Source organism: Pteropus medius, unplaced genomic scaffold (genome assembly GCF_902729225.1).
Source record: "Pteropus medius unplaced genomic scaffold, Ma_sr-lr_union100, whole genome shotgun sequence".
Lineage (NCBI taxonomy): Eukaryota > Metazoa > Chordata > Mammalia > Chiroptera > Pteropodidae > Pteropus > Pteropus medius.
The window spans coordinates 6,020,502-6,032,990 of NW_024352786.1; the positions used below are offsets into that span (position 1 = coordinate 6,020,502).

The window sequence follows — 12,489 nt, forward strand, 5'->3', positions numbered from 1 at the left end:
TAATTGGCAAAACAAATGAGGTATTTTTGCCAATAAAATTAGCAGTTTAAAAATATGATCCTACTTACTCTGTCCGAATAAGATACCTAATAGACATCAAGGTATATTAATAAGAAACAATTTTTTTTTTCTCCCAGTTCTGATTAGTCTCTGGCAAAACAGTCACTTGAATACATCATTTATAAGAATTGTAAAGTAATATCATCTTTTAGAAAACAATTTGACAATACATATCAAGAGCCTTTAAAATATTTATACCCTTTAATTCAACAATTCTACTACTGTGAATCTTTCCTACAGAAATAATAGCTCTAAATACAGAAAAGATTGTTACACATAGATCTGTTCATTGCAGGATTACTTCCAATTGTAAAAAAACAGAAAGCAACTTAAATTTCTAAAAGCAGGGAAAATGGTTAAGTAAATTGTGACATTCCCTCAATAAAATCTTGTATAGCCATTAAGACTAAAATATAAAAACACTATGCCATCACAGAAAAATGCTTATTATATATAATAGCAAGAAGCATGACACAGAAGTTTATGTACACACACATGCACACACACACTCACACACACTTATAGCCAAGTAAAAGATAAAAACATATTCACAGAAAAAACATTGGAAGGTAACATAACTAGTTATTACTAACGTTGCCTATACATGAGACTACAGGCTTAAAAAAATCATTTTCACCAACATTTTAATGATATGGTAGTTTTTTTTTTTTATTAAAAAAGTTTTACTTAAAAAATTCATTAGTACTTATAGCCAAAAGCTTTCAAACTGCGAAAGATCCATGAAATCTTCTATTATAAAGTTCACTAACTTCCAAAAATAGGAACTAGTACCAGCATTAGATACATTCTAGAACACATTTCCTTCATGAAAGTAACAGGAAGAAAGAATGAGTGAAAGTAAAGAGCCATTTGGTGTGCAGAAGGGCCTTACATAATTGTCTCTTGCAGACCAGCCTGGATAAAGCTGCATATGTAGCTGTCTTTCCTTCCGCGCTAATTCATAATATTTAGCCTGCTCTTCACGGGAGAGGGCATGCCACTAGAACAAAAAGGGGAGGGGGGAAAATCAAATAAAAATAAGCAAAACAGAAACAGTAATATATAGTTCATGTTTCAAACATTGAAGAACGAAAATAATAAGCATTTAAACTCTGATTTATTTTTAAATGGCAGAAGACCAAGTGCTGAAGGAATCCAGCTGGGAGTCTGATGGCTAGTGACACTCAAACTTTGGTTCCTCTATTCTGTTGTCTGATATCACATGAAACACATCAAAGTCAATCGAAGTATCCAAAGTAGAATGATCTGTCACCCACGCTTTCTCTTTTCCAATATAAATTAAAAAGAACTCACACTGTTGCACCTCAACACCCACCTGTGCCCTTTTTCATAGTGTGTAGTGTATCCTGATATCGGAGCCTAAGTGCCCCCTATTTATGCAAATTGTGATAATTTCCAGATGTCTTTTCCTCAGCTACATCTTTGCTTCACGTGGATGCTCCCCTACTCTGTCATGTAGAGTCTGAAACCACCATCATGTGATCCTGTCTATAAAGCAAGACATCGAAAGTCGGTCTGTCTCGGTCTCTTCACCCTCTCCCCACACTCACATAAACACTGACTGTCTACAGGAAGACACCGATAACATTGTACTATCACACATGCACACCTTACGGTATGATTTTTAGCTTCCTTCTGACGGAAAGCAAGGAGCATTATCTAAGTTTATTTTGCCATTTAGAATTTGAGGCTGCAGTGCCTCATTCGGAGAACAGAGTAGCTGATATCCTGCAAACTTTCCATTTCCCTTTTACATAACTGATATATATCATGTATAGCAAAATAGCTTATGTGGGCAAGGCATTCATTTGGGATTTTAAGCAGCTTATAATTTGCACACTGCTTTGCCCCAGTTATGTTTGCACACAACTTGCCCCAGGTCCCCAGGTAGGCAGTTTTCAAGTATTTATTTTCCCTATGTCCTCAGTGCAAAATCTGTCAATAGGAGAACTGGCCGAGCCTCGGGGAACCCGCTGGTCAGAGGTGATGGCACGGAGGTGGCAGAAGCAGCAGACCTGAGCCCGCACCATACACGCGTACACCCACGTGCACCCTCGCACATTCACGCACATGCGCTCTGAATCAGCGGGGCCTCCGGATTCCTGCTCTCCCCGGCCCTAGGGTATGGAGCTTCCCATTGCACTTCCTTCCATTCAAGGCTAGGAGGCTCTTTCCCATTCATGTCCACCTGCATACTGATTTTAATTTCCCTGTTTTTTTTTTTTAAATGATATAAATCAAGAAAAGGAGAAGGAAGGTGTACACCTGCTGCTCTGGTTTGTTGAAAGAATCTGACCTCAAGAGGAGCACTAAGCACCTTTTGCCATGTCCCACCCTCCACTCCAGCCTCCAGTATAGGTGCAGCTGGTGCCCACAGGCAGGTCAAGGAATTCCATTTCCTTCGAAATTCAAAAGCCCCTTAAAAAGCCAGGGCCTCTGTGTTGGATAGGGTAGATGATTTATTTTTAAACTGCTGTAGAAGTGCAGAGGGTAAAGTTAAGAAGCATGACACAGCAGGACTTGGCCTGAGCCTAAAAGCAAATCAGGTAATATGCTTTTCTTCAAAAAGAATTGGGATGGGGGTGGGGCGGGGGCAGCTTTCCTTATAAAAAGAATTGAGGGAGGAGGGGAGGCAGCAGAAAAGAAAACTGAAAAGTTACCTGAGACTTAGTTCTTAGTACTAGCAGAATAAACACAATGAGCCGATCGAGCCTTGGAAAATGGCATGTCTGGGTCAGCAGTGGAAGTTAAAACTAGGCAAGAAGTCACACTTCCTCTGCCAGCTGACAGCTTTCCTAAATCAGACACGCTGGCCTGGTGCTAGAGACCTTCACAGAGAGAAATAAACTGGGCACAATGGAAAACATCATCCTGGAATATTTTTTTGAGAAAAGACTAATAATTAATATTAACACAATAATGGTACTAAGTAAACCAAGAGGCAGAGTGTCCACCAAAAAGGAAGAAAAAAGCAGACAAAAGGAAATAAAGTTATGAAGGAGATCTTACTTTGTAAATTTGTTTATTCATTTGACTAGTAATCTCTCTTATGCTACTGCAATATATCAGTGTAATTTTATATAACTTATGCAGCTCTCTAACTTGCTGAGAAAACCTGAAATAAGTTTCATAAAACTTATCTCCCAAAGTATTTATGGAGATTGGATCTTCTACCCAAACAATCAAGTATTTTTCAGTTAAAGCAGAAAATAGGATGACAGAAAGAGCTCAGCTAACAGAGCTGAGCAAACTGCGAAGAGAAAGAGCATTCCACAAACTAAACCATTTACTTGTATTTTCAATTGCTCTTAGTTTCCTGATATTTCTAATGCACAAAATCCACTCACAAATAAAAGATCATTTACCAGAGTAAAATATTAGGTCAAACGATGGTATTACAGTTTGGCATTGAAGCAAAAATAGTCTAGTACAAACTAGATAGACAGTCTTTCTTTACAGGAAGTCCTAAACCATAATTGACTTAAAATGCTTTTCTACCACTTTTGTCTACTGAAAAATTAAAGAGTTAACTTTTTAAAAAATCTGATTTCATTGTCAAGATTTCACTTAGTTGTTAAGAAAATACCCACCTAATTTGAAGAAATTTATACAGTTCCTAGATTTAAAAATCCTGACAATACATTTCCAAAAATCGGACTTTCTTTAATAGCCAGGAAGATCTTTAAAAAAAGCTTATCCTAAAATAAGACTTGGATTATTATTATTAATAATATGAAGAAAACGGATTAATTCATATGAATGAACATTTCTCTTTTAGAGATACAGTAAAGAAGAATAAAAATCAAAAGATAAATGTTCAAGAATGGATTTAAGTTACACTTTTAAGAATTATAATTATCCCAGTATAAAACTTCATGATTTTAAAGCCAGGAACTTTAAAGAACTAGCAAGGACTACTCTGCCAGAGGGGAGTCATGAAAGGACAGAAAACCTGATCTTAATCAAAGATCTCAGAGACCTATAAATAGAAACAGGTGTCCAAATCAAAGACAGAGAGAGACCCCAAATGAGAACCATCCCTTAGGATACATGCTCTGATCTGGGGATTGTTAAGGGAGCTGAGAAAGTAGCAATTGTGGGAAATGCGCATTAAAAATAGGAAGCATACCTTTGTATCATAGCCTCACTTTTTTGAGCAGGAAAAGTATTCCTGCTGGAAGGCCCAGGGACCATTAAACTCAAAAAAGGGGTGGGGGGAAAGCTAAGAGTTTTACATAAGCTAACGTTAGAATGTCTTTTCCTTCTTTTCCTCTGATTTCTTCTTTTAAAGGGTCGGGGGAAATGGTCATCAGCCTTTAAGCGTTTAAGGCAGAGTTCTTCAAAGATGATGGGAATCACTCATCTGCTATGATCTGGCTTGGGAAATCATTGTAATTACTGTTATTAAGTGTTTAAGAATCTACAGGGAGATAGAGTATTGTACACCAGGCACCGAAAAGCTATAATCTGCCACTGCACCCTACCCCTGAAACCCTGGGGTCTTACAGATTGGAAATAGCTGCATTTTTTGCTATCCAACAGGAATCGATAATGCAAGAAAGCCTGCTTCCCTTGGCCTGTTCACACGGCCTGAATGTTGTCTTAGGAATGCTGAAATGTATTAGGTTTGTAACAAACATGGAAAAAATGATAACAGCAAAGACATGATCCCCTAAGTTTCACAAAGGTTGTTAGAAACTTCTCGTCAAATGTTCATTTGCAAATCATGAATTTCTTGAGAGCTTACAAAAACAAATACACGAGTGCACAGTTAAGAAGCCACCACACATATATAAAGAGCATTAAAAATTATGACGAAGCGTTTCTAAAATTATAAGGCCACTACAGTGGAAATGTAATTGGAATTAGAAAAACTCAAAGTTTTCCCACCACTCTTCAGATACCTGTCTGAACCATTTCAGTCCTGAGAAATATACCTGGAAAGACCCACTAGCCTTTTGGCCGGAAGTTAGATCAAAAAAAAAAAAACAAAAAAAACTTAGTGTGCCTGTCTCAGTTATAGCCTAGTGCCTGGTACGTAATATGTGCTCAGAAAAATATCTTAGGATAGGTCAAAGAAGGAATGAAAAGAAAGGAAAAGGGGCAATCCAGAAATCTGGCTCACGCACACTTTAAGAAACAGAAAGTGACTTTTCAGAACAAAGACGTCTCTGGCCCATGTAAATTTTTCCACTTAGAGCTTCTGAGCAGCACCGATCCGCTTTCGGTCTCGGAAGGAGCGGCCACCTCTGTTTGCCAGGGTTCATCAGGGAGCATGGCTGGCTCTCCAAGGAAGGCCTTTCTGTTGCTCCCTACATGAGCTCGGTGCTTTCTTGCTTCAGACACGAGTCCACAGACACTGCTCCATCTGGGGAGAGCCCACCTCTCCCCACTCATCACTTGGTTAACCCCTACTCATTCCTCAGGGGGCCTGCCTCCAGCCCCTTCTTGTTCTTTCTCATAAATCTTGCTCTTTACATTCACAGTATCTGTCAAAATTTTAATTGTATGTTTATCAGGTAATCATTTGTCTAATATCAGTATCCTGTCACAAAACTTTAAACTGCATGAAGGCAAGGACCATATCTGTTTCATACAGTAATTGTTATCTAATAGCCTTACTATCATGCCTGGCACATTAAAGACACTCAATAAATATTTGTTTAAAGAATAACAAGGAAAACAGTTATCTTTTGAAGGAAGTTTTCTGCGTGCCGAGTACACATAGGAAGTTGTTTACAATGCATTATATTCATTTAATACTCCAAAAGGTTATCATCATATCTTGTTCTCTTTGTTACTCCCCAAAGTGGCTGGTGATTCTCCAAATGCATTCTCCGAGCACCTGACATGCCAGTACACTTGGGCAGGTTTTAATGAAGCAGTTCCACAGTTCCCATAAACATCTACACACCATCCCAGTACTTACCCTTCTGCCTAGAATCTGGTTGATAGCTGCACTTTCTTTCAGAGTACACTCAGCCACGACATTTGCTCTCATTTCTTTCATGTATAACATAAAAGCATTCAGAGGCTTCTTAATGTGAGGTCTTTTTGGCTCCTGCTCCTTTCTCTGTTCATGCTGAGGCTTCCTAAAAGGTGGATGTGGTGGTGTTGGGGGAGGAGGCAGATGAAATAAGGAAAATTTGGGAGGAGAGAAGCAGAGCATCTGTTTACATCTCAGTCAAACTCAGGCTGGGGACAACCCTCTAAGGCTCTCCACAAACCCCTCCCCCCACCTCCCACCAACACCCTTAATTCAGAACAGCAACTCTTCCACTCTAAGAGTGAGGAGCCTTTGGTTTGAGAAAATTCCCCTGGAGCTACAGAAGTGTTGAACACAAAATGGAAATGAGTGTGTGAAGCTGAGCTCCTTAGTCACCTCACAAAAGCTGAACCTATAGTTGGAGTGGTCATTCCTCTTTCAGAACTGATGTCCTTAACTTTTGCGGGGAAGGGGGGCGGGGGGGTTGGGCGGTCAAGGACCGCTCCGACAAGCTAATGAAACTTCACTCTCTTCCCCAAACGTGTGTTGGCTTTGCCAACATTTGCAGATGTTTTATGAACTATCACATGCTTCCTGCTGCCCCATCCTCTTGTCCCAGTATGAAAACTACACTGAAAAACTCAATTCCTAATCTCTTCAAGGAATCGAGCCGCTTTAACAGCCTGAGACCACTCTGGCCGACAGGCAATCTCGGGCTTGCTTTGCCCCCTTCTCTTGACTTCTGTGCTTTTGTAGCCTCGAAGCAGGGAAACTGCACCCTGGCCATGCACTGAACTCTCCAAATCATTTCAGTTACAGCCAGGGGCTCCCCAACAATTGGAACCCCACGGAAATTTGGTGGCGGTAAATGGCTATACAGCTCAAGATTATCCAGTGCCTGTTCTCTGAAGATTACTCCATTTTGGTGAGGTTCCCTTGATCTTTTGAGGTCTGTGCTCCTTTTCCAACCTCAGAATCAAAATCAGCTCCCAGTGAGAATCAAGCCTCTTAAAGTCTTCAGGGACAGAGCTTTGAAAGCAGAGCTACACTGATTTCCATAATAAAAGAGAGGGGGGAACATTCAACGATTGTGAAGAAGAAATTGTTTAAATCCTCTATATCTGCAGGCATTCACAGGTGAGACCAAATGCAAACTTACACGTGCATCAGGTCACTGTCAGTGTGGGGGTGTTCCTGTTTGACCTGAGGCGTTACAATAGCTGGATGAGGGATGCCAGTTGTGTGGGGACCAGGAGGACCAGGAATCATGTGATGGGAAAACCTAAAAGAAGGAAAGAGAAGAAAAATACATACTACTGGCTGTTGTAGCAAAAGCTAGATGGAATTTTGAAACAATCCACTACAATCCACAAACTGCTATTGGCAGTTACACACAGCAATATTAACTATAAATTAGAGTGGGATGATAATTAATTTCTTTCCTTTTTGTATTCAGGCAGAAAATATTTATAATAACTCTCTGTATAACAGAGTTTTTTCTCCAAATTAATAGTAAAATCTGACATTTTTCCTGGGACAGCTCTAGGCCATAGGGTTAAAAAAAATATTGACTCACTTTTCTTGCAAAGCAGTTTTCAAAGAATTTCAGTAAGAGGAATTATTGGAAATATAACACCTTATTACAATTTTGCTTTTAAATTATCTTTAAATAAAAGCTAAAGTCATCACATTTAAAAACCTCCACCTACATTCCCAAATAAACTATCACATTAAGAATCTTATATTGTTGGCTTCTTTACTAATGTTGGGAAAGAATAATTAAGAAAATTAAGGGACAGGAAGATTTTTTTTCAGTCCCCAATTTAATAAGGTCACTATTAACATTATCTAAAGTAATTCTCTATGCAGAAAGGATGTCTAAGAGATCTAGCCTTTTGGAGGACTCATAAAATTAAGAGAAGGGTTTAATCAAAGGGAAGAATACAATTCTGCATCAAGGTAAAAACTGCATACACTAAATAAAGGCTTTTTCCCAAGTATGCTTATAGACCATAAAAAAAAAAAAATCTCAAGACATCCACCACCATCCAACACAAAAAGAGGGAAACTTCCATGCAAAAATGAGTTAATAAGTAAATAAGTAAGTAAGTAAATAAATAAATAGAACAGGGACAGTACTTTCAAAAAGCATTTTGGATCATTTGGGTATGCTTTAGAAATCTTTGCTTTTCAAACTGTTTTAAAGTAAACAGTCAATTCAGCAAGAATAACATTCTCAGGTTTATCACAGCCTGTGCAATTCCTTCATCTGGGAAGGAAAGAAGAAACTGCTTGAATATGTTATATTTCAGAAACAAATTTTTAAAAGTTAAGGCAGCATAGTAAAAATACAAATATTTGGTCAAATAACAATGCTTTGCTATTATTTGCTATTATTTTGCAAATGCAAAAAGACATGATGCCTGTGAGAAAATCCTGTCATTGGACAGTTCTTACCATGTTAAAAAGTGTAAAAATATATTCTGGGGGAAGGATATTAATTTCATCCCCTCCCAATTCGGCAGATTTACAATTTGCTGAACAAATAATGTTGTTTTAAAAAGCTGAAATTCACCACAGAAACTGCAAAGTTTCATACTTATGTAAAAAGTAAAGATTTACAACCAGTTACTAACCCAAAAGTTTGACTTCCAGCACAGTAATGCTAGCTCCCTTGAAAAAGCAACATCAAACACACAGATGATACATCACAAATGTGTGTGTACATCAAGCACAGGGCACAGAAGCCGTCCTTTCCAGAAGCAAAGCATTACACAGAGCAGTGTGGCGGCAGACCTCACAGAGCTTTGCTGGCACTACTATGTCGCCACAGGGCCTGATTCACACACTAGGACACACACCCCAAAAGGCCGGAGAGCCTGTAAGCACCGTTTTTTTCTTTTCTGACAGCCTTGGTCCAGGAAGGCTCTAGACTACCTGGGCATTTTCAAACACTGTCACATTTAACTCATACAACTTTCCTCAAAGAAAGCGAATCATAGAACTTAGACCAAACCAGTCTTTATCCCTCACCCCTGACTCCGACCCCAGCATATTTTGAATAAAACAAGCTCATGTGAGGTCCACTTTCAGGACATTTCATATCCTGCAGTTGGGTGGCAAGGAAGTCTTCTGGATGCACAGTTTCCCAGTGTATCCGAGTCCGTCTCCCCAGTGGGTGCAGCTGGTGCTTGTTGTGGGGTGCAGAGTATATAGCTCCTACCCAGGGATCTCTAGGACACCTAGTGTGAGAGCCAGGCACACTGCACAGACAGACATGTGGCTGAGCCTATGCACCCTCCTAGCCGACTGAGAGGCAAGCAGAGGCGCACGAGATGCAAGCGCAGAAAGAGCAACTTGTCCTGGGGTGCCCAGTTTCCACCGCTACCTACCTGGACATGGAAGTGTCGACTGACAGTGAGGATGGGTAGGGTTGCCTGAATCCTCCCGTGATGGGATATACAGGCTGACCTTGCCTGAGGTCACAGAAGAAAGGAACCCATCAATGACAAAACATGAGTTACCAACCAGCAGCAAGAGTTTGACGAGGGGCGAAGAGGGAGGTATTCAAATAGGATTTTGTGGGATATTACAGACCACAGCATTTCTTCAGTTATCCAACTGCTTTCCTTCCTCACCCACCACCCAATCAAAGCATCTTCTGCTTTGAGAAAATCTCCCAGCCTCGACTTTGTAACAGAACCCTGAAAATGGTGAAATATTCCTTTCAGAGAAGGAGCGTAGTAGATTCTTTATCAGAACCAGAGAATTTCAGGAAAAGGAAGAAGGAAAGGAAACTTTATATAAAAATGAACAAATATTTTAAAAACATTGCCCGGCCCCCCATACCCAGGTGAGAGTCAAGAAGTAAGAGACCAGTTCATTGGGACTGTTTTCTCCCTACTCTGAGAAGTCCATCTCTCCCTCCGTTTTCCCACATCCCACGTTTTTCATTTGCACAGGCTTTATTTCCAGCTGCCACTGATGTATTCGGCACAGGATTATTGCCCCTACGCATCTTAAGTTCTGAGAGAATGATGATGTAGGCTCGAAGATGTACATATAATCGATTAAATTCAAACAGTTATTGACCGAGAGATTTAAAACTAAAGAGAGAGAGAGCCAGTGAGCTGGAAGGTGCTTGGCAGGACGCCCCTCCTAGTTGAAGAAGAGCTCAAGTAAGGACTCCAAGGTTGGCAGACTGGGGCAATGTGACATGGGTGCTGTTGGAACAGAGAGCCAGATAAAGACAGGAGAGAGGACATCTGTTGAAGTCGAAGCCCTGCTTCCTTGGCGTGAGCAGTGGGGAGGGGAGGAATGGAGAAGGGATGGGAGTGGGAGCGAGGAAAGCTGTGTGCTAATGACAAAATGAAAAAAAAACAGGCTGCCCTGCATACAGTTATTCTTTCTTCCTCAAACACATTTCCTCCTTTCCTCTACCGTTACAATTTAGAAAACTTCGAAGGCAGCTGTAAGAATTTTTTTTTTTTAGAAATAAACGACAAAGAACATTTGGATTCTGAAAAATAAATAAATAAAAGCCCAAACATCAGTTTTCTAGTTCTCTGAACTCAAACTGGAGTTGATTTTATTAAAATTCAAAAGACGTTTTTGTATTTTTTAATTTCTCTCTAGTTATTTGTCATTTACCTCACTTGCCCATTTATAAGCAACGGTAGTATGTAGATATTCAATGTGTCTAAGTTTGTTTCAAAAACATAAGTTTTCATAAAAATCTAGAAAAGAAAAACCACACTGAGCACTTTGTACAGGCATAGCAAATGCCCAAAGCCACAAATTGAATCCATAAAACTATAAGCTTCAAAGCAAATGCTACACAGTCATTTTCTACACATATTAGCAATCGGATTCAATCCATTTCAAAGTCTGTGTTTTTTAAAATCTTTCAAATTGAAATGAAATAAAGTTAGAACCTTGCTTGTTGATGTGAAATTTCTTCAACTCCACAAGAGTTATCATTCATAAAGCTAATTTCCATGGATGGAAAAGTAGAACATGTGTTCAAATGCCTGGCTGAAGTTTATAGGAAGGGAAGGTTCTTACCAGCCAAGAGGAGGGGTAATCTGTCCAACACCACCTGGGGACAGTGGGTAAAAGGTGGGGATCTCAGGAGCTGGAGGGTGTCTGGACATGCCTAGTGAAAAAAAAAAAGAGAGAGAGGTAGAGTACTCAGATTCATAGGACATTTGACTCTTAGAGCAACAGAAAGGCAATAAAATGCTTCATGCCATTACTTCTTAAGGTCTAGAATGAAAAACATTTATTTATCAGCTCTATTTAACAAGTCAGTTTGTTGTCTTTTCTCAAGGTTTCAAATTTGAGAAAACAGGTCTTAAAATAGTACACCATGAGAAACTCCTGAAAGAGTAAAACAGTCATAAAATAAGACTTTTACATTATTTAGTTTGCCCACTTTATTTCATTTCGGTTAAGAAAATGGTAGACAATTGTTTTTGTGTAGAATGGAAAATGAGAGCCCTTCATAAGTAAATGGCTTGCCATGGTGCTCAAGGATTAGGTAAATTGCCACTTTCATATTTATTGCCTCCCTTATGGACACATAGATTTGGGAAATGTGATACCTCAGAGGATCAACGATTAATTAGGAATCATCTTCAGCCCCATAATGGTCACACTTGATATGATTCATTTGGTCTCTGCCACTTCAGCTCCAACTAAGCCCTTCATCAAGTTGAGTCCTCTGGGCTTCAAGGTCAAGCTGTTCTGGATTAGCTGTATTCCACAGAAAATGAGAGTGCCACCAAATTGCTCCTTGAGCTCATACTCCCTGGAGTACACTGTCCTATAACTGTAAAAACCACCTAAAAATTATACCTAATCCTAGACCCAAATGGCATCTCCATCTCTTTGTTTATATCTTACCTTGGGTACAGAAAAGAAGGGGTAAGACACATGCATAAAAATGCAAAATATAAAAATAGTGTATTTGGTGGAAAGTGATTCTGAACAGAAAAAAAGGCACAACAGTTTCTTTAGACAGCTAAACCAGCTTTGAAAGACCATTTCCACATATAAACACACCAGGCTGAACACCTAGAAGATGCATTCAGTGGTTGTAAATACACTGGCCAGTGTGTGGAACTGGGTGAGCACATGGAAGATCTCTTCACACTAGTCCATGTCCGGAGTATGCTCAGAACATCACATCAGTAATTCTGTGTAGGAGCGACTCAGCAGAACAAAAAAATACAAACTAGCTGGATTTGGTTTTACTACCCGAAGGAGGAAGGAGGGAACTAACATTTACTTAGCACCTGCTACATGCCAGTTCCTATGCTGGGCATTTAATTTGACTGTTTCTATTAAAATTCTATTCATATTTCAAATACCCATCTCCCACAGAATATTCTCTAACTTTTACAGCTCTGAGAAATCTCTTT

The 12,489-nt window shown here is 39.5% G+C and overlaps 1 protein-coding gene across 5 annotated transcripts in view; it reads right to left on the minus strand.

Annotated features, from left to right (window-relative positions):
• The window catches only part of LEF1 (lymphoid enhancer binding factor 1), a 103,211-nt gene that overhangs the window by 17,234 nt on the left and 73,488 nt on the right, over window positions 1-12,489 (minus strand). For 3 of the 5 annotated variants that reach the window (XM_039848856.1, XM_039848859.1, XM_039848857.1), the window contains exons 5-9: window positions 11,132-11,222; window positions 9,460-9,543; window positions 7,227-7,349; window positions 6,011-6,173; window positions 953-1,060 (exon numbers count right to left, since the gene is read on the minus strand). In XM_039848856.1, the coding sequence (XP_039704790.1) occupies window positions 953-1,060; window positions 6,011-6,173; window positions 7,227-7,349; window positions 9,460-9,543; window positions 11,132-11,222 (569 nt within the window). The remainder of the gene's footprint in view (window positions 1-952; window positions 1,061-6,010; window positions 6,174-7,226; window positions 7,350-9,459; window positions 9,544-11,131; window positions 11,223-12,489) is intronic. The other 2 variants (XM_039848858.1, XM_039848860.1) reach the window with 1 other exon arrangement.